Source organism: Podarcis raffonei, chromosome 9 (genome assembly GCF_027172205.1).
Source record: "Podarcis raffonei isolate rPodRaf1 chromosome 9, rPodRaf1.pri, whole genome shotgun sequence".
Lineage (NCBI taxonomy): Eukaryota > Metazoa > Chordata > Lepidosauria > Squamata > Lacertidae > Podarcis > Podarcis raffonei.
The window spans coordinates 40,960,152-40,987,518 of record NC_070610.1 but is presented as its reverse complement, the minus strand read 5'-3'; the positions used below and the strand labels follow the sequence as shown (position 1 = coordinate 40,987,518).

The 27,367-nt window shown below is 40.2% G+C and overlaps 1 protein-coding gene across 4 annotated transcripts in view; it reads left to right on the top strand.

Annotated features, from left to right (window-relative positions):
* Window positions 1-16,707, top strand: part of MND1 (meiotic nuclear divisions 1) — a 41,356-nt gene extending 24,649 nt beyond the window's left edge. The window contains exons 5-9 of one of the 4 annotated variants that reach the window (XM_053403078.1): window positions 304-378; window positions 1,341-1,455; window positions 13,017-13,061; window positions 14,581-14,705; window positions 16,349-16,707. In XM_053403078.1, coding sequence (XP_053259053.1) covers window positions 304-378; window positions 1,341-1,455; window positions 13,017-13,061; window positions 14,581-14,687 — 342 coding nt within the window. In that variant the 3' untranslated portion in view covers window positions 14,688-14,705; window positions 16,349-16,707. Of the gene's footprint in view, window positions 1-303; window positions 379-1,340; window positions 1,456-13,016; window positions 13,062-14,580; window positions 14,817-16,348 lie in introns of those variants that run through there. The other 3 variants (XM_053403080.1, XM_053403077.1, XM_053403079.1) reach the window with 3 other exon arrangements.
* Window positions 16,708-27,367: the final 10,660 nt, after the last annotated feature.

Genomic DNA, 27,367 nt, shown 5'->3' with positions numbered 1-27,367 from the left:
TAGGTGTGCATCAAATCAACCCATTTAATATCCCTGCCTTTTCCCTTAGGAGGGTGTAAAAAGAAGTTGGTCATGTTCCCTGTACCCTATTTTGCTATTTAAAATGCTTCAAGATTAAAGAGAGTTTATGAAATAGTCATGTCTTGGTCAGAATCCTGATTTATCACTGAAGGTTAGGCCTGTAGCAGACTTACTCTGTTATTTCTTGAGCTGAAAAATTGTAACAGTACAGTCAAATATAAAGATGAAGAGATTTTTACTAAAAATAAATTGTTTTGACTTCTGTTTCTTCTCTCCCTTCAGTTCTCAGAATATAGCCAAAAGAAAAAAAGCTTACAAGAAAGCATTGAGAAATCAAAAATTGGGCGCCAAGACACTGTAAGTTTTACTGAATTTGAAGTATCCACAATAAAACATAATCTGAAAACTTTGGGGTGTTAAAGGTGGGTGTTATTTTTTAAATTGGGATGCATTTGTGGCAGCAGGTGGCATAGGCAAAACTTTGTATTGTATTGGGGGCAGAAGCATAGGAAGAAAGGGGGGGAAGTCTTATATTGATCTTGTTATTTTTTTAAAATGCTTTTCTTACTAAGGCTTACTGCACTTGCAAATAAAAGTTAAATATTCAGGGGGGGACATGCCTACTTCTGCACCAGAACATTTTCGCAACTATGATGTTATTAGATGCTATTTCAACGTTGCTGGCAAATGCAGTAGTATAATACAGTACGATCATGTCTTGCGTTGGAGTTAGGTTCCGGGATTGGCACATATATGCAAAATCATGTATACCTGAACCACTGCATTTTTATAATGAAATGTTTTTAGAATGTTGGATTATTTGATTGTTTGATTGTTTGATTGTTGTTAGCCACCCTGAGCCCAGCTTCGGCTGGGGAGGGCAGGATATAAATAAAATTTATTATTATTGTTGTTATTATTATTGTTGTTGTTGTTATTATTATTATTATTATTATTATTATTGGACCCAACCCTGTGTGACCATCTGGAAGGCTCTTTCTGTGCTGGGAAAACCCAGCTCAGAAGGAGCTTTTAAGTTTTCCACCTTTGCATTCAGTTAATCACTGGGATTTCAGCCATGCAAGGCTGAAATCACACAAGTTAATCACACTTAAGATACGACCTTACTGTACTGAAAACTGCTTGAACTTTTTACAAGCAATGCCACTTAGCCCAAATATGTATAAAGTCTGGTTCGTTGAATCAGTGTCATAGCTCTAGATCTGGTGCTTGCATCCTTAGAGAGAAAAGAGGGTAGAGTGCCACACTTAGGTTGTAATTGACACCTTTTAAGAACACTGGTTAATTTTTGAACACAGGCAGAACGTGCGGCACTCATAAAGGAACTTACTGCCCTTCGTCAGAAGAGAGACCAATTAAAGGCAGAAATAGATAAATACAAAGAATGTGATCCGGATATTGTTGAAGAAATCCGTAAGTTGTGTCTAGAGTTATTTTAGCGCACTGTGTAGTAACTGAAATTTTGGGACATATCAGGTGTGTTGTCTGAAACATCAGTCATTAGCAAAACTTTTAAATAACTCAGTTAGCTTGTCAATGGCAGGGAAACTAATGTCTGTGCTGAGCCTTCTACAGAATTAGTTGATTCTTCAATAAAATAATTATTAAATTGAAATATTCCTCTCTCTGGGAAATGATCTCAGACTTGTATTTTCCCCTGTCGTGGATAGTGTGCCATTCAATCAAGCTGCAGTAAAGCACTGATAGCTGAAGCCAAATTACTTTGGTAATTACAAAGCACCACTACCGCAGAAATCTAGTGAAAAATATACAGGGATGTATTGGTTCCTTTAAGGAAATGAAATTCTAAGATTCATATGGAATGAATGCAGTTAATTTTTCAGTGAATGAATGCCCTGTAGAATGGGGCATTTTAAGTGCTTGCTCAAACTACTTCCTAACAACTTAGAAATCTCTTGTGACTTCAGAAATGAAAAAAAAATCTGAATTTTCTTTCTATACGTTAACAGCTGTTCATTGTACTGTCTGTGGCAAAATGAGGAAAGGGATACTGGTCATAGGGAGGCGAGGATCTGTTTAGTGCTCTGAACCTGGAGGAAAGTATGCTTTAGGGGTCTTTCTTCTTGTTCTCTGTGAGTGGGGGAAGAGACCACCATCTTGTAGCCTACAATTATTCCACTTTCCAGTCTTCTTTTACAGGATTATTGGATACAAAAAGCTTCGTGGTGGTTGTTTGATTAAATGTTAAGCTTTAGTTGACTAATTGTGAAAAAGTGACAGATTTAAATTCAACTGATTGAATTTGATGAAGGTGTTGCCATGTGTTAGGTTTCCAAGGGGTTGCTCGAGAGCAAGCAGGCAAATATCTCCCTGCTCGGCTGAGAAGCCTTGCTTTTGCTGCAAAAATTAACCTTATCTGTGCGGAGCGCCACTCTCCCGTGGCTGACTCAATTGCTGGCAGAATCCGTGAGTGGGCGGCTGTCCCCAGCAAAGCAATTTCTTGACGCCCAGTCTGCGCTTCCTCTCTCTGCGCGGAAGCCTACTGCGCAAGGAGGGCGTGGGTAACGGAGGACCCCTCTCCTCTCCGCTTTGCCCAGGCAAGGTGTCCTGGCACCGCCTCGCCTCCTCCGAGCCCTGCAGCTCCTCTCCACTGGAGGCATGGTTACTCTCCTCCATTGAAGAGGAGCTGCTTCCCACGATCCTTGGAGGCTCTCTATAATCCGTTCGGCTTTTCCTCTCTCCCTCCTGAACCGATGGCAGTTCCCTGACACCGTGTTTGCTGTAGTGTGTTTTTGCTGCAAATCTTTGAACTTTACATCCCATAAAACCTATCCTGATCATGACTGCACCAAGAAAGAGATGTTGGGATCATGGTGGCTGCCCAATGAAAATGTCAAGGTAGTGTGCAGCCACTGCAACAAAAAATAAAATTCTATGAATGTTGAAATATATACAGGACAGACAAATTAAAGATTCAGGACAGGCAAAAGAAAGCACTTCTTCAGGCAGTGCAAAGTTAACGTCCGGCATCCAGTCCCGTCAGATGTACTGATGGCCACCAACTTAGATGGCTTTAAAAATGTATTGGGCAAGTTCAGAGAAGATAAGGCAAGCCATGATAGCTGTGTACTGCATCCAGTTTTGGAAGCAGTATGACTGAATACCAGGAACCGGGGAAGACAAATGAGGAGGGTACTTTGGTCTTGGTGTCCTGTTTGTGGCTTCCTGTAGACAACAGATTGGCCACTGTGAGAACAGGATACTGGACTAGATGGTGCCATTGGTTTAATCCAGCAAGGCTCTTCTTTTGCTCCCTTACAATCTTGCATGCTTTCAGATTGTGTGGGGATAGGGCAGGCACAGGCAAACTTGGCCCTCCAGATGTTTTGGGACTACAACTCCCACCATCCCTGACCACTGGTCCTGTTAGCTAGGGATGATGGGAGTTGTAGCCCCAAAACATCTGGAGGGCCGAGTTTGCCTATGCCTGGGATAGGGTACCAACCGTGGGGTGTCATGGTTAATCATTCTTTAATGTTGGAGAATATTAATGCGGCAGGTGCTTTTTAAATACGTGCCAAATACATTTATGCATTACTTTGTATATGCTTCAAGTTATTTTATTTAACAGAACAGGACTAGGTACTCAGCTATTACTTTCAGCAGGTTGTGGATCAGCCTGATCAGCTATAGCTTCAAGAGTAAATGTTCCGACCAATGTGTCATTGTTTTAATATTGCTGTTTCTCTTGATTAAAGGTTTCCTTAAGCTCCTGCAAAACCTGTATTAGATTCATGCATATAGGATTTGTTCATTGTGAATAGTGAGTTGTGTTAGAACAGTTGGCCACCCCCACCTAGATAAGGGGTGGGTAACCTTTCTCAGCCCAAGTTCTGCATTGCGGGTTGCCCACCGCGACTGCCAGCACATGCTCACTTCCACATGTGCACACATGCTCACCAAGCAGGCAGATGCACATGCACACTCAGCAGAGCAGGGGGGTTGTTTAGGAAATAAGTGTGATATTGGTGGCTGCCTGTCAGCACTCGTTCCTGTTTTCTCTATAAGATCTAACAGTGGCACCACACCAGGGTGAGAAGTGGTGATTTTCAAAGGGTAAGAAGAGGTACCTTGTTTAAAGAGGTTGACAGGCCACTAAAAATGGCTCACCATGAGTAATCTAGATAAGTAACTTACACAAAGCAGGGTGATAAATATTGTAGACATAGTATGAGCGGACTGTGAAATGGGAAGGGAAGGGAAAGCGCTATAGAAATGAAAATAAGATTATGTCCTGCTGGATCAAACCAAAAGTTCATTTGGTTCAGCATCTTGTTTCCCACATTGATCAGCCAGATTCTTCTAAGAAGCTCACAATCAGGGTATGAAGACAATGTCCCTCTCCTACTGTTGGTCCCCAGCAGCTGATATTCAGTGGCACGCAGCATGTTGTCCTAACAACTGTTGGCAGATTCCATACATTTTGTTTAATCCCCTTGAAAGCTATTTATGCTAGTGGTCATCGCCACGTCCTGTGGCAATGAGTGCCATGAACTGCTTATGGGCTGTGTGAAGAAGTACCGTATTTTTCACCCCATAAGATGCACCTGACCATAAGACACACCTAGTTTTCAGAGGGGGAATGCAAGGAAAAAAATATTATTTAAAGGGAGCGCTGAGCAGAGCCTGTATTCATCCCAGGCTCTGCTCAGCGCTCCCTTTCACGAGCCGCGTGGAGTGTGTGTGCGGCGCTTGCAGGCTTTTCCCCGGGGAGGGAGAAGGGCAGCCCGTCACTGGCTCTTGGGGAAAAGCCCCCAAGACCCACACACACGCTCCTCGCAGCTCTTTAAAGGGAGCGCCGAGCAGAGCCTCCCGCCTGCATTCGGTCCATAAGACGCACACACATTTCCCCTTACTTTTTAGGAGGGGGAAGTGCGTGTTATAGAGCGAAAAATAGAGTACTTTGGGTTTTTTCCTCCTGAGACTATTGCTGATCGATTTTATTGGATGTCCACAAATGTTAGCATCATGAATGAGAATGACAAAATTCTCTCTTGCCACTTACTCAATTCCTTGAATAATTTTATAACCTTATATATTTCTGCTGGGTTGTCACTTTAAAAAAAATCTGCTCCTTAGGGTTGGGAGGAACCCCATGAACAGATATAAGGGTTAGGGTTGGGGGCAAAGGCCAAAGAGAAAACAGAAAAGTTCTGTTGTGTAGCCAAAGTATCTGCTGGTAGACCTACTTAATTGATCGTTTCCTGTTTAGTAGAAAGGGTAGACCCTTTCCTGTTAGTCAGTCACCACCAGTTCAGACTCTGTGAGTGTGTACATATATTTTGAACGTTTTGCTTGAATATGTGTGTGAACCACTATTGTACAGTTAGTAGAAGAGTAGATTTGGATTAAAAAACAAGATATTTCATCTCTTAAACTTGTTGGGTAGTCCTAGGGAAGTCACTTTCTTTCAGCCTAACCTGTCTTACAGGCTAGTGGTACAGATAAAAATGTTGTTTTCAGTTCTTTGGTAGGAGAGGAGACAAATAATAGTTACTGAATAGGAAGCACAAGATTCAGTGTTTGTTCATCCATCTCAGAAAAGAATTTGCTCTTTGGCACATTCCCTACTTGCCATATTTTGTTAGTTTTGTTTTTTGTTTTTTCCACAACTGTTGTCTTTCTTTACTTCTGCCCATCCCTATTTTGCCTTTGCTTGTTTAGATTAGTAGCCCAAACATTTCCCCCCGTGGACCACATGAAAATTGCTGAGGGTCTTAGCGAACCATATAACAATTTTTCTGCCTGCTGTAGCAATTGTAATTCCACAGAATTCAAATGAAATACAATATAAGAACTAAAAGAAGCAATAGAAATACAATTAGAAATCAATATGAATATTCAGGGCAATGTATGTGCTGTCTCCCATCTTCAACATCCACAGGCGTGCTGTGGATCACCTGCATGAAGCTTGTGGCCCACAGTTTGGGAAACCCTGGTCTGGAGGTTTAAATTTCCTCATAGCAGGAAGGTGGTAATGGTTATACACAGATGCTTCTGTATTTGAATAAACAAATGGGGCCCAGCAACAACTTGTTGCGGGTGGGGGGGCGGGCTTCAAAGTTCTCCCTTATCAGAAAGAAAGGCAGCTGGTGTTTCTGAATGGGAACACCTGGAAGACCTTGAAAATACAGATCAGGTTGGCTGTCAGGTGATAGAATCTGCATCTTCAAAGTAGTCTGGTTGCTCAGAGCAGGAAAGCCACACCATTTGAAGAACGATAGTTATCTGCATTCTCTTTCTGCCCCCACCCTGCAGATTACTCATATACACTTTCACACTCTTCGCTTTGTTTTTTTCAAAAGCTGTTTTTAAAAATACATTTTATTTTTTTTTACTTTTGCAAACCTCTCGATTCTCATGAGGATGCTGATCCCTCTCTGTTGCATGTTGCTGGTGCTGTTTTGGCTACATAAGTATTGAGGTTCGAAAATGAACGTCAGAAATGGAGGGAATGCTGATAACACACATCCTTCCTGCCAGCATGGTATGATACAGACAAAATACCCATGGTGTGATCATCTGGACAGACACAAAGTCCATGAGTTGACCATTTAATATGTACCTCCTGCATTGATCCAGCATGTGAGTAAATTGACCTGCCCTTTTGAGTGAGGGCTGCTTCCGCTTCTGCAGTGCGATAAAGCTTTTTGTGCAATGCAGATTTTGGAGGATCTCTGTTGTGACTGTGTCTTAGTTAAATCCTTGAACAAATGTCATTGTGCACATTAATTATGCATTTCCTTTGACCCAACATCTGTAGAGGCCTTCTGTAAAGCTAAGGAAGTGCATAAAACAATGTCGCATCTGCCTTTACACTTAAGAGCAGTGCATATTAAAGACTACTGTGCTAGCTGTGCCATTGTGGGGCTGCATTGTTAAAGCATTAGATCTTTGTGAGCTGTTTTTAAAAAATTTTTTAAAAAGAAATCTGTCAAGTCTCATCAATGCAGGCTTCCCATGTCCCTTATGGAAAGGTCAGACTGTCAAATCTCATCAGTACAGAAGTACTGTCTCTCCAAAAAGTGTCTGATAGGGTTTGTCAGGGCTATGTAACAAAAGACTTCTGTCAACTCCACACAAATACATTGTCTACAACCATACGCTAGGCTTAGTTGTACTGCCCACACACTATTGACCTATTTGGGGTTTCTTTCTCTCTCTTGAAATAAAAGAGCTTTTTGCTCATAACTCAGCTCCACGGTCAGCACTAGAAGATGGGCTGAAAATCTGCTGTTTGTAGTTTGAGGCTCTCCCCCACCACAGCAGTTCCCAGTCGTCTTCACGTAGCCGCCTCTCAGACTTTTCTGTTGTGTGGACAGAGAGCATAAGTTGGCTTTGCCTCTTGGTCATCCCAAAAATGGAAGAGGGCAGGAAGAAAGGTCTTTCCTGGTCTTGTCAGGAATGATGGGGGTTGGAGTCCGGAGTCCAACAACATCTGGAGGGCCACAGGTTCCTCATCCCTGATCTAGCCATTGCATGTTTTATGACCACACTTGGTATTGTCAAAGAATTTAGCATCCTAAAAATAGTGGTTTTCATTTTTAAAGGTTCCTATTTCCTGTGTAAAGATAAAGTTATGTGCATGTTTAGTGACATGTTAGCAGTCAGAGTAGGTCTTTTCAGTTTGTTGTTTTCATGCTATTGTAGAATGATGCAAAACATATTTGCATATATTGGAATGGTCTGCATATTTCTTTTTCCTGTAACAGAATTTGATCCTGATGCAGAATTTAGTCATTTCTTTTCTTTCTTAATTTTAACATAGCTTTGATATTTAAGAAACTTGGTGCTTCACCCAGCTACCAAAAGGATAGAGTTAACATCACATTTGAGTAATATAAGATGTATGTAGCATAATATATAGCAGAAACAAAGTGCAGGCACTTAAGACCCCAGATTAGAAAATGCTGTACTGTGGTAACTATCCAAATGTGTGCAAACAAGCCTCACTGCAGATTGGCATAGAAAGTTGATTCCTTCTTAAGCAGAGTATGTCTCAAGTGTGTGTGGAGTCATGAAAGAGCTCTCTCCAAAAGCAGAGATGTAGTAGTACAGCTATTATCACATGTTGTTTTGTATTGTCACATGTTATTTGTGAGTGGTAGCCAGTGCTAGCTCTACTCCAAGTTGGACCTGTTTAAGTTGATGTATATGACTAATTTAGGTTCAATAATTTCAGAGGACCTGAAGAACGCTGTCAAGGAAACACATTTTACATCTTTATTTTTTATTTAACAAAATTTATTATTGTAAATAGAACATCAAAGTAGTTTACAAAAAAAGCCACACACTGAAATCGTCAATAAAAGACAAATGTATTCTTAAAAAATCAGAATATAATTGAATACCAGCTCTTAAGCTAAAAACAATTAAAACACATGCTAACTTCTACTTGTCTGGATAGGTTTGTCTGCACAATTTTTTTTTAGTAGTCACCAAAAAGTGTGCAGCCAAGGTGCCTGTCTGATGTCAATAGGCAAAGTTTTCCAAAGTGTAGGTGCTGCCAAGCTAAAAAGAGAGAAAATCTTCCAAGTGTGGAACAAATATTATGCCAGTTCCTCAGATTGAAGCAGTCAAGTGGGCATATATTGAGTGAATGTATAAGTAACTGAAAGTGAAAAATGTTCTGCTCTAGAATTGCTGTAGTAATTTTTCTGTTTCAGAAGTTAGTGATGGCCTGTAGAGTAGGTTATGTTTCTCATGATTTGTGGAACATTCTTTGCTTTTCACTGTAATCATCTCACTATTTAAGTGCAAAGCATGATTCAGTAGAACTGCACAGCTGCAATTTTAGAGCTTCTACCCTGATTTCAAATGGTGCTGGAATACAGTCATTCCAGCCTTTGCAAGTGTTGCTGAAGTAATTGCTCAGGAATATCAGAGTAAAAATGTGAGTTACTATGTGCTATTTAAGCACCCCTGGGTGCAAGTAGATAAATAGGGACCGCTTACTAGCGGGAAGGTAAACGGCGTTCCGTGTGCTGCGCTGGCTCGCCAGATGCAGCTTGTCACGCTGGCCACGTGACCCAGAAGTGTCTGCGGACAGCGCTGGCCCCCGGCCTATAGAGTGAGATGGGCGCACAACCCTAGAGTCTGTCAAGACTGGCCCGTATGGGCAGGGGTACCTTTACCTTTACCTTTAATTTGAAAGTCTCCTAGGAGATTGGACCATTGCTGGCTAAAAGAAACCCATAAATCCTGCTTGCTGGTAGACATTTGAAACCTGATAGCTTACACTGGCCCGAGCCACTTCTTGTTTTGTAAATTTAGATACTCTTTCTATCTGAACATACTTGATGCTTTTTTCAGGGTCAAGAACCTGAGGTTCCTGTTTTCTAAAAGGTTTCATTTTACATCTTGTCAAGTTGCCTTAAAAGATGAAAGGGCCAGTATTGTTTGCAGATACTTCTTGCTGAAAATTCAAATGATGCTTGCTGTTAGTAGGACTATGCAAAAACCCAGGCTGCCAAATCCTCAACGCAGGGTAATAAGGTTACTGAGGATTAAGAGTCCTATCATTTATAACCATTGATTATTGAACTTTTCCCAATATTTTCTTCTGATCTTTTATATCAACTCTACAAATACTTTGAGACATTATCTTACTCCAACGTATCCAATTCTTAGATAGTGCAAAATGCTTACTGCTTTGCTCACAGCAATTATCCCAGTCCCATCCCAGAATTTACATCCCTTAAGTTTGCAAAAGGCCATTTACAAGCAACTTCCCATTAAGCTCCACCAAATGATGTGAACTTGGAAACGCCCTGTACAGAAGTACTCTCAGTTTCTAATGCAGAGATGACTGACCTGTGGCTCTTTAAATGTTATTGGATTCCAGCTCCCATCAGTTCCAGCCAGCATGGTTAAGTATGGTGGGAGGTGTTATCGAACAGCCTTTGGGGGACTACAGGTTCCTGCTCTATTGAGTTTGGTGTCTGCTACTACATCCTGTCCACATTTGCAGGCAGTGATTCCGTCTGTGCCTTAGACAATCTTTTCTTTGAGTCAAGACTTTTCTCTTGAAAAAGTCTTGGAGTAGTACAGATAATGTTTTGCTGGCAGTGTTTGTTCCAGACTAGGTGTAGAAAATAGTAGCAATGTTGTTTTTATCTATCTATCTATCTATCTATCATCTATCTATCTATCTATCTATCTATCTATCTATCTATCTATCTATCTATATCCCGCCCATCTGGCTGGGTTTCCCCAGCCACTCTGGGCGGCTCCGAACAGAATATTAAAAATAAGAAAGAAGTTCAAACATTAAAAACTTCCCTAAACAGGGCTGCTTTCCGATTTCTTCTAGAAGTCAGATAGTTGTTTATTTCCTTGACATCTGATGGGAGGGCGTTCTACAAGGCGGGAGCCACTACTGAGAAGGCTCTCTGCCTGGTTTGTAGCTTATGGCAGGGTTGGGAAACTTGTGGCCCTCAAGATGTTGTTGGACCACAACTGCCCTTCAGTTAGTGCAAGCATGTCCAAAGTCTGTTTCAGGGGCCTAATCCAGCCACTGTGGCAGTATATGTCCTGGGGTTAAATCCTTTAAACTTTGAGGTAAAATTGTAAAAAAAAGCTCAGCAACTCTGGTCAGCCCTCATGCATGTTCACTTCATCAAATCTGGCCCTCTTTGAAAAAAGTTTGGGCACCCCTGAGTTAGTGGGTGATAGAGGAGTTCTAGTCCACCAACATTTGGAGGACCAAAGCTTAGCCACATCTGGCTTACAGACAAGACCAGGATGGAGCTTAAGGCCAATGAAAAGCTGCTGTTGGCAATGAAAAATGTTCTTCTAGGCATAGGGAGAAAAGTGATGCATATAAGACAATGGTGTGTATGTAGGGGAGAGAATTATGGGAGCTTGTGTAAAATATAGGGAGTGAAGACTACAAAGAGATGTCACTGTTTTGGCAGCAGCATGTGAAAAGGTTTGATCCTTTCCATGTCTCCAAACTTGTAAGATAGCAACTAGGTAAACATAGTTAAAACTCCAGTGGCTCTTAGAACCTTATTTAGACTAGCAAAATCATTTAATATTTTTTCCTATTAAAGCACAGTTTGGGGTGCACCAAAAACCTCCATGTGAAATATTTGGGGTAAAGTACCGTATTGTCTTTGTAGATGCCGGATGTCCGTAAAGACAGCTGCAGTGCATAATTATACTCTTTGTCGGATTCAGTTGTGGACCCACACTGTACCACCTTCTTATCTAATAATCACATTGAAAATGAAGGGTTACTGGGAGACTTTTTAATGTTTTGCAGCATCATTAAAAAGTAAGCTTATTTTATGCCCTCTCTGAAAACTTAAAACAAGTGTTGGTTTTTTAAAAAAAGTTGATTTAAAAGAAAATGTTTGGGAACAAAACCAATGTTTTGAAACAACAAGTCTGATGAGTGCAACCTTATGTTGCTTTCAACCTGCTGAAACAGTATTTCCTTATGCCCTTTATATTGGGCTTATTTTATTTATTTATTTATTTTAAAAAATTAAAATAAAAAATGTAGAAAGATAATTTAAACTTCCTATTTCTATGTCACAGCAAACACAAAAGGGCAGAGGCCCATTTTCATTGTGTTTTTTTAAGAAATAAAAAATACAAATACCTTGTGAACCGAGCTGAGAACAGTACTTAGCCTCAGATAATGTACATTAGCCTTCCTCTTGAGTTTGACGGCAGCTCATTTTGCAAGTTGAGTAAGTCTTGCCTACAGTACAAACATCATAACAATGAAACATTTTATGTTTCTTTAATTTCTCAGCGTCCCTAGAGACAAGCTGTAGGCTGTGCATTGACCACTGCCAATAAATAATATAGGCAAGCACTGGCAAGACAGAGGGGTGTGTGTGGGTGTGAGAAACATGACAGCTCTTTCAGGCTTTCAGTATGGGAATCTGAGTCTGCCTCTGTATACACTCCAGAGGGGAAAAGCTGAAAGATCTGAAAGAGAGTTGTTTGCTTTGTATACAGTTCCCCAGCACCATCCCGCTTCACAGTGTTTGTGGACTGATCTTAAGACTATTTTAAAAGGATTATTTGGGTACATGTTTAAGCTACTGTTTTATACATTCCTTGGAGTGCTTGCCTTACTTCCACAAGTTAGCTGTTTGCACAAGCAGGCTAGTGTGTCAGCATGGAACTTATAAACCTCAGTCTAGGAAGCATGTTCTTCCGTTATGAAAGTTGCAGTGCTTGAGGCTGATAGCGACTGGTTCCCATATAATGCTGGTCACTTGAATAAATTGCCCTCATGAGTGAGGAAGGTGATTGGAAAGAACATGTGAAGTGGCCCATGAGCAAGGTCACTCCAATCACTTAAAAAGAAAGAAAGAGAAATTTCGCCAGGAGGTGAAAGAATCTCTAATTTGTCCATGTTTTCTTTTTGTGTGAATGTGTGGTGAGAGAGAGAGAGTGAAAAACCACGTGGATGATTTCCTTTTTTCAACCGTATAATTTTCTTTAGCTGTATCAAGAGAGATGATGATGCAGACATTTCTAATGATGCACCACAAAAGTCATGATTCTGGAATAGGATGTGTTGAGGGCCACAAATATGTGGTCCTAAAAGCAAGTTGAGCAAGCAGGTGGGGATGTGGTCAACAGAACTGCAAGAGGGATGTGAACAGTTAGATCCCAATCTTATTGAGCCCAATTTTTCCCAGCCTGTGTGCGGAGCCATTTCTGGTGCATGAAAGCAGGTTACAGTTCCAAAGTTGCTACGTGACATTTTTTAGCATACTTGTAGAAACCACATGTTAATCTTACTTGAAGGTTTGGTGGAATAATAAGTTCAAAAGTAAAACATTTTCAAGCTGTTGCAAAATAAGAATTGTGCTGTGTGTTCACAAAACCACTTTACAATGCCATTTTAACCCCTTAAGGCTGTTGCATTACATGAGTAGGAATTGCTGGTATTGATTTCCTGTTGTTTCTTGGTGTTTTTTTTCCAGGTCAAGCAAATAAAGTGGCTAAGGAAGCAGCCAACAGATGGACTGGTGTGTCTGCATTTGCATTCCTTAGCAACATCCCTGTCCCTTCCTCGAGGAAAAATAAACTCAAGAGAAGAAGCAATCATTCATAAAACTTGCAATTTGTTAGCTCTTACCAGAGCTGCTATACAATTTTTAAATATTATTTAATTGGTAGTGTTTGCCATTGCTCAGGAAAATACTGCACATGAATGCTCCTTCTCATGAATGCATCATTATAAATTTATTTCATGTGTTCTTAACAGCTGGAGTCATTGCCACATATCATTATCATTTTTGTTCAGTTTCAAATCACTGTATATGTTAAGCAAACCCAGTCTGCAAATAACGTGCGCAGTAGGAGAATTTGTTATTTGCATTTCATTTCTGCACAGCCTATAACGGGGGGCTTTCTCTGCAAACTAGCAAAGTGCTTGACTTTCAGCCAGTAAAAGACTGATGCAGGTGAGCCTGGAGGACACAATTGTGCCTTTTAAATTTGATTCCACAGCATATCTTAGATTACAGCAAGCTCTTCTTATTCGTTATCACCAGATATCCATGTTTATGGGGATCAATGGTACCATATAAATGGAATTTTGCACTTCGCAACTGCTTCACATGACACCTTGTTATCATGTCTAAAGCAATTGATGTTTGTCTAGGATTCAGCTGCATCACTTATTCACCCTGATAAAGTCCAGTAGAAAATAAAACATGCACATTCCACTCACTAAATTGATCTATTGAACATGCATCACAGAAGGTGCAAAATATAACTAAATATAATGGATTGCTTTATCCCACATAAAGTTCTCTTTTATTATTATCTTCCAAAGCCCTTCTCCAGCTGCCCCCTGCCCCCACCATCAGAAGTTAGGCAGGTGGCTCTTGGAGAATGGCCATTCCATTTTTTGGAATGTCCTTGCCAGGAAAGCTTAGCAGGCCAGGCATCAACTCTTTGTTTATTTTCATAGACCTTTTAAAACCACCTTCAGAGCAGCAATGCTGAAGGGCAGGATAAAAATAACAAATCTCCTTTTTGCTTGTTTGTTGTTGAGCTGCTCTGTTACTCCTCTTTAAGTGTTTGCAAGCAATGCTGTTTTAAGAACTAGATATGTGTTGACTACTAATTTGCCCTGGTCCCCTTCCTTGTGATTTTCCAGTTCTGTTGCAAGATCTGATACCAGTTACCACTTGACAACTCCTGTTGTGGAGAGTTTCCTCCCATCAGATGTCCTGTTGGAGGTTTGAGACTGGTGAAGAATCTCTATGGGTAACATACAGACAAGTCCATGGTAACCAGTGTTAGGTGTTGCAACAGAAAGGCAGAAAAATCACTTTGAGGAAGACCTTGGCATGGAATGGTAATGTGTAGACTGGCCCTGCTCTTTCACACTGGCAGTGGATCTTCTTTAAAAAATAAAATAGAAATCCCTGATGATTAAAATTATGGAATGGAACTCTCCGTTCTAAAAACTTTATTTCTTGAAAACAAAAACCATCTTATTTAATGTTTTTTTCCCCACCCCTATTTTGTCCACAGATAATATCTTTGCAGCAAAATCTTGGGCCAAACGGAAGTTTGCATTTGAAGAGAGCAAAATTGACAAAACATTTGGCATTCCTGAAGACTTTGACTACATCAATTAGAAAGGTTTAGTAAGAATGGCAAGTAATTTAATATTGTTCAAGAGATTTTGTTTTCATTCTGAAGTTTCTTTTTCTTTTACCATTATTTGTATTTTGGTTAATAAAATCTTAAAATACATTGAAAATATATTTTTGCTTTCACTCTGTGACCCAGTAATTTTATCTCATAGAATCATAGAATTGCAGACTTGGAAGGGACCCCAAGGGTCAACTAGTCCAACCTCCTGCAATGCAAAATGAGAGCTAATTATAATCAAGTCTATTATTAAGGTAGATGCTATAATGTCCATTTTGCTAGCTGCATTATGTCAGAAAGTGTTGCGGCCTAGGCCAAAAATGTGGGTGAGAGAGAGAAACCGGAAACCGTGTTTTATGCTGGAAATAAATAAGGCGGTGAAATAAATTACATCTGTAATTAAAAGTTTTGGGGGGAAGATATGAATGAACAGCTATATTCATTTCATGCAGTGCACTAGATATGCACAAAGAATAGGCAATGCAGTTAATCTCTTATTGGTTTAGTCAGTTTTCCTAAGCTATGGTCTAGGATCACTGAGCAATTTTGAAAAACCAGGTAGTCCCAGATAAAAGACATAATGGGGCTGTACATGATCCTGAAGATATTGTTAAAATTTGGGGTGGGGGAACCAGACCCCCCTATAATCTCTACATTCAGTGAAGGGTTAGAATTTGAGCAAACTCATAAATTCATGAATTCAGCTATGTTGAAGAAACAAAAGGCTTACAAAACAAAAGAAAGAGCTTGCCAGGGTGACTGGGTGGGGGACGATGCTGGAAGCAGAAGGGAAGTTGTTGTTTCCTCCCAAGTGCTGCTGGGAAGAAGAAGGAGGAAGTGGGGAGAAATCCATAGAGACTGAAGGGCATGAGCCATGCTGGTTGGCTGAAGCAAGCTGTTACAGAGAGACATGGGGGTGGCGCTTCGGATGCCTCTGAATCCAAGACTGCACAGCTGGGAAGGACAAGCCTCTTTAGATGTGAATGCTGTGAACTCTCTCTCTATAAACTTCAGGTGTATATATGTGCGAATAAACCACACTTCCTAAAGACACTGCAGAAACTGCTGTGCCTCATTTCCCCAAAGGAAACCCAAACCCTGATTGAGTGCTAAGACCACTTGGCAGAGATCAGGGTGGCCATTAACAATATTTTCCTGGGACAAGCAGAAGAGGCAGTAGATTAGTAAAATGTAGCAATCACAATTCGCTGACAATAGTGCGAAATAGCACAAGTGCTGGAAATTATCCTCACACCCACCATGACTGCAGTTTCAGTCATTGTAATATTGTGTTACTCATTGATGGCCTTTCTACAAGACTTGAAATAAACAGTTGCTACACAGCTGTGGCATCTTCCTCAAGTTCCTGCTTCTCATTCGTTCATTCATTCACAATCCCACGGCAAACAGCACTACCTGCACTGAAGTCACCTGGCAGCTGCCTTTACCTGCACCTCATCTGGATCAGCCCCCCTGCATTTCTCCCATTGATGCTACTTTGCTGCCAAAGCTGGCTGGGTTTCACATGCTAGATCTGTGGAAAGTGGTTCTGGTTGGACGTGTGCATACACAGCTCCCAGGCATCCGCCTGTGGACAGAGTGCTGATGTGTACGCACATTTCCCAATATTGTCCCCTCTTTGCAGCCCTAGGATATGAACCCAGTGGACTTTATGGTGGCAAGAACAACAGGGCAAAATGGAGAATGGACTGAATGAATGGGGAAGTCTGCCACCGCAAGGCAATCAGCCATCAGGGATCTTTCTTGTTAAAAAAAATTACAGTATTTTTTCTTAATACACCTATCTTTGCATGCCTCGAAATGCAACGTTTTAGCTATTATTGAGAAAATGGCATCTAATCCTGAAAACCCTCAACAAGCCTCATCTCTCCCATTGACCATCTGCTGTGGCCTTGGACCAGTCAAATGTCTTTCAGCTTTAATCACCCACCTGTAACTTATCTGGCTCTGTTATTGTGAAAAATAAACAATTCAGATTCTTGATTTGCAGTGTGCTTTGTGAAATGATAAATACTAATAATATATGTGCTTCCTTAAGAGCAAGGAGATGAAAGACATCCAAAACGTAAACAAAACATAGTACAATATTAACTCCACTGAAACCTTAATAATTCAGTAATTCAAAATATGCGTTCTGACCACAAAAACAAAACCATTTTTTTCCTGGAAGCTATTTATTTTTTGTCTTCTTTCCCACAACTTAATGTTAACAATATGTTCTGTGCTTTTCCAAAAATCTAACTAGTCACCTGATTTTGATGCAGATGCTAACCCTACCCTGGCAGTTACAAAGAAACTTGTTATCAATTTAATATCTTGCTTGAAAACATAAAATTACAAAACCCAGCAAAATGGTCAAAGGGTCAAAGCTAGATGTGTCTTTAATTACATTAATCATATATAACCAAAACACTATAACTAAACTGCAGCCTCACCACTTAGAAAAATAATCCGTAGAACAATACAGTTTTTAAGCTTGATACAGACAAAGACCATAATCCTCCAGTTGGAGCCAGGCTAAAGGTACTATAAAATTCTGTGCAACAGAACTGTAGAAAGGCTGGTAAAGAGAATATATGTTTCCTCTGTTGTGGCTTGGTTGCAGTATCTTCAGTTTTTATCTTACTCATAGGCATTTTCCTGTTTGACTCTTGCAACTACAAATGTAGGGGGAGGGGAACTAGAGTTATCTCCATAATAAGCCCTCCTGCTAAAATTTCATTGTTCAATCCTGCTTAACTATATTTTAAAAAAGAGAGAGAGAAAAGAGAAAAGTGAAAGCAGCCCTAAACATGAAAGTCTACATGTCTTACTCAAGTCCTTTGGACAACTTCTAAAGCTATAACTTGATTTCTTGTGTTTTCAAAGTCCTGTTAATTGTTCAGGTGTGGGAGTTTTTTACAAGCAGTTTATTTAACTCTTTTCATAGTTATCTTTCTTTGAGTTATGCACTGTCTTGTTCTTTTGTCAGTTTCATATGAATAAGTTGAACAGCTGCAGCAAAATTTTCCTCAAGTCTGTTCGTTAAATAACAAAAGGTGAAGTGTAACTTAAGGTGTAACCACATAAGTGTCAAATTGATATCAGTGTCAAATTGATATTTACCTGAAGTTTGAATTTGAAAAGTAAACTAAGACGCATAGACATACAGAACATGATGTATCCAAAATGATGTGATCTGTTCTTGTGCAGGGTGTGTGTGTATGTGAGGTTTGCAGGGCTAATTGGGAGATACTTTTTTAATCCAAATATTAGTGCTTTTGCATCCCTAAATCAAGTCCTTGCACCGTTGTGGAATATTTAGGGAAGTTTTAAATGTTTGATGTTTTATTGTATTTTTAGAATTTTGTTGGAAGCTGCCCAGAGTGGCTGGGGAAACCCAGCCAGATGGGCGGGGTATATATTATTATTATTATTATTATTATTATTATTATTATTATTATATCACTGGGGAATCATTTCGCTTGTCAAAAAGTTCATACACAAAAATATATATTCACCTGTCCTATGTTGAGATAATTTTGATTTCACCTGCAGGTTTTTCAGTAAATTTAAAATATTTTTTAAAACTGGCGGCTGTCGTTCATGATGATCCACTAACAATATTTACAACTGAATCCCATGTCCTGTGAACAGTATGTAGAAGCATAGTTATTATACTTCCAAATGGCTGCCATAAATATCTATCTAGGGTAAGCGCATATAGTTCACTACTAGTTGGTCATGCTAGGAAAGGAAGTATGGGTATTAAGATGAACTTGTAAAATCCACTTTTTCAGCTTCTTCGTGACAAAAACCAACAGGAAATATAAATGAGTGCCAGATGTGAGAAAAATGCAGCTTTTAGCTGCCCTCTGTTTGGAGCTCTCAGATGTTTTGCCTTTTTGCTGCTTGTTTAACATCTGGTGATGATGGTTGGATACAGATGGCCATGTACCAAATTATAACTTGACATGCGGTAAGCTGTTTGTCAGCCATATCTTGCCAAAGGGATGGTGAGAAATCTACTGCATTTCCAGATATCTGCAGAAAATGAGAAATAGTGAATTTCTGCTGGCTTACCCGATGATTATAAAATTGCCACTTGGTAAATTATTGCCTGAATTCACACCATTTCTTATGTGCCTTCTTGGATAGATACTCTGTTTAATTATAATTTGAAGGATTAACTCCATGACCAGATTTAGGAACAGTTACCTGTTCACTTAACTGCTGAAACAAAGAACTCAGCCAGTTTATCTTCTCATGCAAAGCTGGCAGACTAACTCATGAGACCAGTGTTCCCTTAATGTTCTGTTTGTTACTTTTGGGGTGGGGGGAGATTCTTATATTGGTGTCCATTCAACAAACTCTGTCTACGTGTGAGTGGTTGTGATCAGATCCAGGCTTGTCAATTTGTCATCTTACAGGACAGAGATAAATCATGCATGCAGATTGTGTTTCAGTGTGATGAAATGAGCTAGAGATTTTTTTGGGGGGGGGTTAAGATAGTCAAAAGTTGGTCAAATAAAGTACAGATACCAAAGATGTTCATTGTTTAGGATGCCATCAGTGGTCAAGAGCCATCTCTGTGTACCTCTCCCTGGCACTGCAAAGTGTTAAGGATCATAAAAGTAAAAGGTAAAGGACCCCGGACAGTTAAGTCCAGTCAAAGGTGTCTGGGGTTGCGGTGCTCATCTCGCTTTCAGGCCGAGGGAGCCAGCGTTTGTCCACAGACAGCTTTCTGGGTCATGTGGCCAGCATGACTAAACCACTTCCGGTGCAATGGAACACCGTGATGCACAGAAATGCCATTTACCTTCCCGCCACAGCCCTACCTAGTTATCTACTTGCGCTGGTGTGCTTTCGAGCTGCTAGGTTGGCAGGAGCTGGGACACAGCAACGGGAGCTCACCCCGTCGCCGGGATTCAAACTGCACACATTCTGATCAGCAAGCCCAAGAGCCTCAGTGGTTTAGACCACAGTGCCACACGCTCCCTAGTTAGGGATCATAAACTAACTAGAGCCCTCTGGACCATATTTGATTCAGTAGGTGTGGTTAGTGATAACTACCACACACGTCTGCTGACAAAATACCAGTAGGTTTCTGAAAGAATCATAAAGAGAAAGAAAAATACTATCTTGACTTACTATGTCTGCTCATGTTTTTATACTTAGGAACAGTTCTTTCAGTGTCCCACCTGTCCCTGGAAAAACATAATATTTGTCCTGGGATATTGCGATGGCACTTTCCATTTTCACAGCAGCAGACTTTTAAGCTGATATGGTCACAGAAATGGTTTCTGGGAAGCTGCAGGTGCATATGGATTCCAGGTAGCACATCATGTTATCCATAAAAAAAATACATTCCTGATGCAAGAATGCTTCACACGGAGATGAGCGTGGATGTGGAAAATCCTCAGATACTTTCACACCTGGTTCGGAGTTGGTCAAATCACTAGAATCAGATTCTTATTGACTTATAATAGGTTCTTCAGTTGATGGAGTTACAGTGCAGTTGAGGCAATAAGTTCAGAAACAGCTAATATGTTGCAAATACTGGTCTTTTAAAAATACATTTTGTCAAGTACTGTAAGCAGCACACATCTTAATTATAAATTACTCCATTTATAAACAGTAGTAAATAAAAGTTATGTAAACTTCAAAACATGAGTGTTCTCACAAATTCTCTACATGCTGTTCTTAATGTGCCAATGTTAAGTTTGTATAAGTACAAACAGATTTGTAAGTTTACTAGGATGACGTTTGCAATGTTTTAACAATTTGTTTTTTTACACGGTGTAATATGTGTTGTTGTTCATCTGAGGTTGTATTTACCTTATTTTAAGACCTGCTAAGGAACGGATGATTGTTAATTATGTCCTGATATGTAAAACCACAGAATTCAGACAGGGTGTACTTTCTTTTTCCCCTGACTGCATATCTACACACACAAAGAAATAACAGTCAAAAAACAAAAACAAAACCCTCATATACCCGTATATATACACAAACATACAAGAATTTAATCTCACAGATTTCATTGTCTTTAGGACACACTAGAATTCCTGAGTGCTTCATCTACCTCATGTTTCACCCAATCCCTTTCTTTTCTCTTAACTAGTGATATGAAACACTAATTAACACTCTTTCATCTGACCAGTTCTTGGTTGGAAAAAATCTTACTAATGTTGGATAGAGGACTGTTTATGGGGATCAAATGGATGTTGCCCCTCCAGTAAGCATCTTGCAGATAGAGAAATCCCACTAGTAAGTCATGGGTGAGAGTTTATTGGAGCCTTAAAAGTTCCTTACTACTTAGCTCCATATGTGTTCCCCACATCAAGGTTAGAGTCCTTAACTGTATCCAAATGTCCCAAGTATCAAATGTTTGATTAGAGATTGCCCTCTTGCTCCCTAAATTACATATGTTTAACTTAAATATTTCCATAAAACATTAAGCTCTTTTTGATTATTCTCTGTATGTTAAGAAAGCACAGACCTCACTTAACAACATTAAGCCTAAACATAGTAAATTGCTAAAAAGATTATTCCCAGTTGTGGTTTACAGGTTTAGCACTCTTTCTTTGTGTGAGCCATGAATCTTGCATCGGTGTGGGCAAGAACCCTAATCCTTATTTTTAAGCATGAAAGATGGTCCATTCTCTTGTTATAAATAATGCTTATTAGGAAATTGTCCCATCATCTTAAAATACATGGCTGTGTACTTGACTGGTGTATCTGTCAGTTGAATAACTATTACTCACTAAAGCATTTCATTATTTCCTGATTTTCAATAATTGCAAGGATGGTGAATATATGTGTATACAGGTGATTACATTTTTTTCAGCAGTAATTTTTTTAAAAAAAACAAAAAAGTAGATTATTTGGCTCCACGGTAGAAGGCTGGTGCTAATAGGCAAAAATGACATTTTAATGGCACGTTTTGAATAGGAAAACCACAGGTTTTGTTATGTAATATGGCAAAGAATTGGTAGATGCAGGCTCATACAGGTTTTGGCTGTAAACTCCACCCCCCAATCACTAGGCAGAAAGAAAAATAGGAAAAATAAGACATTATTACACAGTTTCTGTTTGGGCCTCTCTCTCTTTTTGCTATTTTACTTTAAAAGGCTGTCTTTTCCATTAGAAGATATTCCCATACATCTCAAGGAATCCTTCAGAATAAGTTGTTGCCTGGCGCTCCATTGCTGTCTGAGCCGTATCTGCGCTTTGCCAATGAGTGCCCTCTTTCCGTTTTTCTCCCAAGTGGCTCACTGCTGTTGGAAGTGGCAGTACTAGATCTGTCAGTCCTGACTCAGCTTGTGGTGCACATTTATTCCATCTTGACCCTATTTGCACTATAGATTTAAAGTGGTATCATGCCACTTTGGACAGCCAACAGATCCAGGCCGCAGTTGTTTCTTGCAGTTGCTGAGAGTTGTTTGGAGACCCCTTTTTGACCTCACAGAGCTGCATCACAAAATTGGGGAAAGTGTGAATTTCTAAAGTTGGCTGCACTGCATGTCCTGTTTTGGTACATGCAGATTAAGTAGGCACACATGAAACTGCAAACTGAACTAAGTTTCTTCCCTATCCCTAGGGCCTCTGCTGCTGCAGACAACATTCACCCTCATAATTTCCACCACTGTTGTGGGTTTCCATTACGGACAACCCAAATTCTTTTTTCTGTATGAAGCCTTAATAATCTCTGAGTGATGGACTAGCCTGTCCGTGATATCCCTGCTTCCTTTCCTGTCTAAAGCAGTCTGGGTCAGGCACAGTGAGGTGACCATCTGAAGTAGTGGATGCTGGGTGGCGAACAGCAGTGAGTTGTTGGAGCTGTGTTTGCTGTGCAGTTTGCCCTGTGCCTGCTAAGGTAGTTTGCTTCTCTCAAATGTGATGGAAAATGCTGTCTCCTCACCAGTGTTTCAAAGTCTAACTGGGGGCTGAACACAGAGTGTGGGGTGCTGTCTTGTCCTTCACTTTGGGCAGTAAAATTTAATTATTGGGCTGGTCCTAGGCTAGGAAAGTAGGACACCCAAGGACTGCAGAACACTATCAATGTCCCTCTAACTCTGAGAAGGCTTTCAAAAGCAGTTTTATCAGATAATGTTTGGGATCTACTGTTCAAAGGAGAAGAAAAGGCTCTTGCTGGGCATGCTTTCAAGTAGCTCTTTGGATCCCGGCCTCTGTATGTTTTTGTTTCAGTTTCACTAATTATTTCCCTCTGTGCTGTTAGGCTGAGGTCTTCTCGTTTACTGTTCCCCATGGTCCACAGGGATGATAAGTTTTTTAAGTACCTTTCGAAGGCTTGTTTTCTTGCTAGCAGAGAGTCTTTGAAATATATTACAGGCTGAAGAATTCTGAGGCTATGTAATTTCAGCTCTATATTTCTACACAAGTACACTGGCCTTATAGCACCATGTCTCTGAAACTGCTCCTTACAGTTTCTCTCAATGTTATAGATGGGCTTCGGATTCCTCCCGGGACAGGGTGGGGCAGGGGGAGGAATAAAAACAAAGGCCTTACCAACCCTGTCAATCTTTCCTCTCAGACTGCAATGTCAGTGCTCTTAACTCCCAACAAGTCCAGGCACGTTACAGCTGGTATTTTGGTCATGATCTTGACTTGACTTATTTAGTGTGTCGAACATAGCACTAGGCCTGTGGGGCTTTGATGACGACTGGATGTAATGTGCTTAGTCTTGTGTCAAGCCTCGAAGTCAGACTGCTGTCTGACCTTACCCAAGAGAAGGTTACCAATATCATGGCAACCCCAGCAACTCAGTCATAACATTTCTACAGCTGTCTGGAGAATATAGTAGTTCCCTTGCCATACCTTTGGTGTTTGTGCGTATGTTTGCACATATGTATATGTGTGTGTTTATATAGATTGTGTGTGTACTTCTATTTATTATAAAGACGTGACGTCTCCACCAGCTTTAATCTCATTCTGGAAGTGTGCATGCTGGATTCTTTCTCCAGTCTTAAGCATAAAGTAGATGAGCATCTTTCTCTTTCAACATACAGTCATACCTCGGGTTGAATATGCTTCATGTTGAGCGTGTTTGAGTTGCGCTCCATGGCCACCCGGAAGTAACGAAGCGCGTTACTTCCGGGTTTTGCCGCTCGCGCATGCACAGATGCTCAAAATGACATCATGCGCAGAAGCGATGAAAAGTGATGCGCGTGTGTGCAGACATGCTGTCGCTAGTTACATTTGCTTCTGGATGCGAACGGGGCTTTGGAACGGATCCTGTTCGCATCCTGAGGTACCACTGTAGTTCATAGAAGAGAGTAGCACTTTCTAGTTTGTTGTCAGGGACCAAGCATCCCTTCCATACTGAAGCTGCAAAGCCAGGAACTGTGGTCTGAAGAAGAAACAGTTCAAGGATGGCAAGAGAGAGAGAAGTTCGGGAACATAAAGCAGGGCTGGGAAACCATTTTATTCTGTGTGAGGAGCCTTCCATTGGTGGGTGGGGCCAGAGGCAAACATGGGTAGAGCTATCAATCTGAATTTTCCACAGTAGGTTACATTTGGTCAGAGGTTTCTGCACCCACATCTCCATCCAGGCAAGCAAAAGATTTTGGGGGACCCCCCCCCCCGTTCATATAATACTCTTTACTGTATCTTTGTTTTGATTGTACTGTTTATTGTTCAGTATTTTTATCTGTTAAGTAGCTTGGTGATGAATTTAAAGCAAACAAATGGACAAATCACAGTTCAGTCAGGCAGAAGCACATGAAGAGGATGCAGAGCGGGGCTGGTGAGGGGGCTGGCCTGGAGGGAGTCCTGGAGGGCCTCATTAGGCTCTTAGACCTCAGGTTTCCCACTCCTCATATAGAGCATGTCAACTAGGCCGCTGCAATGCCTTCTTTGTGGGGCTTACCTTTGAGGTTGGTCTGGAGGTTGCTGTTGGTGCAGAACATGGCTGCTAGGTTGCCTGAGAGGGTAAACTACTCCTAGCACATAACACTTTGTTTCTGGGACTTCCACTACTTACCAGTCTTCTACAAAATCAAATTCAAGGTTTTGGTACTGACATGATTTTATTTTGTAAACCGCCCTGAGTCCTGCAGGTATAGGGCGGTATTCAATATAATAATAATAATAATAATAATAATTAATAATAATAGTCCCTATACACCTCAGGACTAGGTTACTTGAGAGACTGTCTTATCCTTTATATACAGTGGTACCTCTGGTTACGTACTTACTTCGTTCCGGAGGTCTGTTCTTAACCTGAAACTGTTCTTAACCTGAAGCACCACTGTAGCTAAAGGGGCCTCCTGCCGCCACTGCCGCGTGATTTCTGTTCTCATCCTGAAGCAAAGTTCTTAACCCAAGGTAATATTTCTGGGTTAGCGGAGTCTGTAACCTGAAGCGTCTGTAAACTGAAGCTTATGTAACCCGAGGTACCACTGTACTCAGTACGTCACTATGTTCTGCAGGAGAGTTTCTCCTTAAAGTCCCCAAAATATCAGGTCTACTCCACAATATCTTGGAGCAGAGCTTTCTGTGGCTGCCCCTCTTCTGTCCATTTGACCCTTCCCTGTCCTTTTCTTCCGAGTTAAAATGTACTTTTTGTCAGTACTTATGTTTCTCTCTGCATGTGTGAGCCCTGGGCATGTGCCCCTACTGTTTCCCTACCCCCCCCCCAAAAAAGACTGAATTTAGTTATTCATAAAATTTAAAGACCATTGATCGGCTTGAGAAATATTTATTTCAGAGGAAAACATGTACATTTCAAACAAAATAGTGAGGAACTCTACAATGTCTGTATTGGTATAGTTACGGGTAGGTAGCCGTGATGGTCTGCCATAGTCGAAACAAAATTAAAAAATTCCTTCCAGTAGCACCTTAGAGACCAACTAAGTTTGTTATTGGTATGAGTTTTTGTGTGCATGCACACTTCTTCTTTTTTTTTTAATAATTTTTATTCATTTTCCAAACAAGTTTTATACAGTCAACAAATTATTTTACACTCATGCTTCAATTTTTGACTTCCCTCAGTTTCTCTGTCAATCTTTCGAAAAATTTCTATTTATTGACGCATTTCTAAACATGATATTGCCTTTCCCCACTCCTTTTCCTCTCTTTTTTGCAGTATTTCTTACTATTTCACAGAGTCTCTTCAAAACCAACAAGCGTTGTCTATCACATATATTTTTCAGATATTCTGTAAATTTCCCCCAGTCCTCGATAAACTTTTGGTCTTTCTGGTATCGTATCTTCCCAGTCAATTTGTCCAATTCTGCATATTCGGTCAATTTCCTTCTCCATTCTTCCACTGTTGGAATTTCTTCCTGTTTCCATCTTTGGGCCAGAAGTATCCTTGCGGCAGTCACTGCATATTGAAACAGTTTACAGTCTCTCTTATTGATGCATGCACACTTCTTGACACGGAAGCTCATACGAATAACAAACTTAGTTGGTCTCTAAAGTGCTACTGGAAGGAATTTTTTTACTGTGTTGGTATACTTACAGGTTCTGAATTCTAGGTCTGGGGCTAAATTGTGATAAAAGGCTCACAAAGGTTTAATCTGTAGTTCACTCACTACTTGATTATTTTCATACAATGCCTGGAGAAGTAGCTGTGCCCCATTAGCAGGAATTGGAGTCTGCTGTATGAGAAGAGAACATATGTCTTGAATCAGCAGCAAGGGAATGTTTGCAGCTGTATTATGTTTTCCACTGAAGCTTACCTACCTACTCTAACAATCAGTTTATAAGAAATTCTGGCATCAGGGTAAAGATATAAATATATCTAATTAAAAATGAATTGCTGTGTATGTAACCAGTAAGAGAGAGGTGGATACAATTAGTCAGAAAAGCTTAAGCATATTAAACATGCAGTGCATTTTTATATTTGGGGATAGACAAACTTCTTACCTGTCAATTGTACCTAACAAAGCAGAGGAAGGAAAGTAGCGTTCACAATTATTTGCTGAAGTGAATATCAATTTGAAAATATGCATTTTGATGAGACACTGGACAAATATTGATGCTTACTACAACATAACTCACAGACAAAATGAGGCAAGAGCAAAATTACTTGCTCTAGCAAGCAAAAAAGAAGCAGCAAATGTTTAGGTCCAAGATGTAGTCAGAATCACCTATAATGCTGAATTTAATTCCAAAAGTTAATAGAAAAAGGTGGGATTGTGTATGGAAAGAGTAAGTGTTAGATTTTTATAAATATGCTTAAATGTGTATCTGAAGGTTAACAGATAGAGAACAGATGTTACATTTCCCTTTGATCAATTATTTATGGATATATAAGGAGGATATGCAAAATGCACACATGCATAATAAAGCTTACAAGTTTATTGGTAGTATTCATTTAAAACTAAAAAACAATTCTTTTTTTAAAAAATGGTGTGTGGTTAATTAGTTTGCATGTAGTAAGGACTATAGCTCAGTGGTAAAGCACATTCCTTGAATGCACAAGATTAAATCCCGCAGCATCTCCAGAAACGAATTAAACCGTTTAAATTCCTAGAGTGCTGGTGCCACTTCAGTTGACTACACTGTGCAAGAAGGGTTGATTGTAAGGCATTTTCCTAAGTTCCTAGTCAGCACCAGGTTTTATATACTGTATGCTGCTAATCGCCCAGTGTGTCTAAGATACTATGAAACTGTTCCTGTATAGAGATAATAT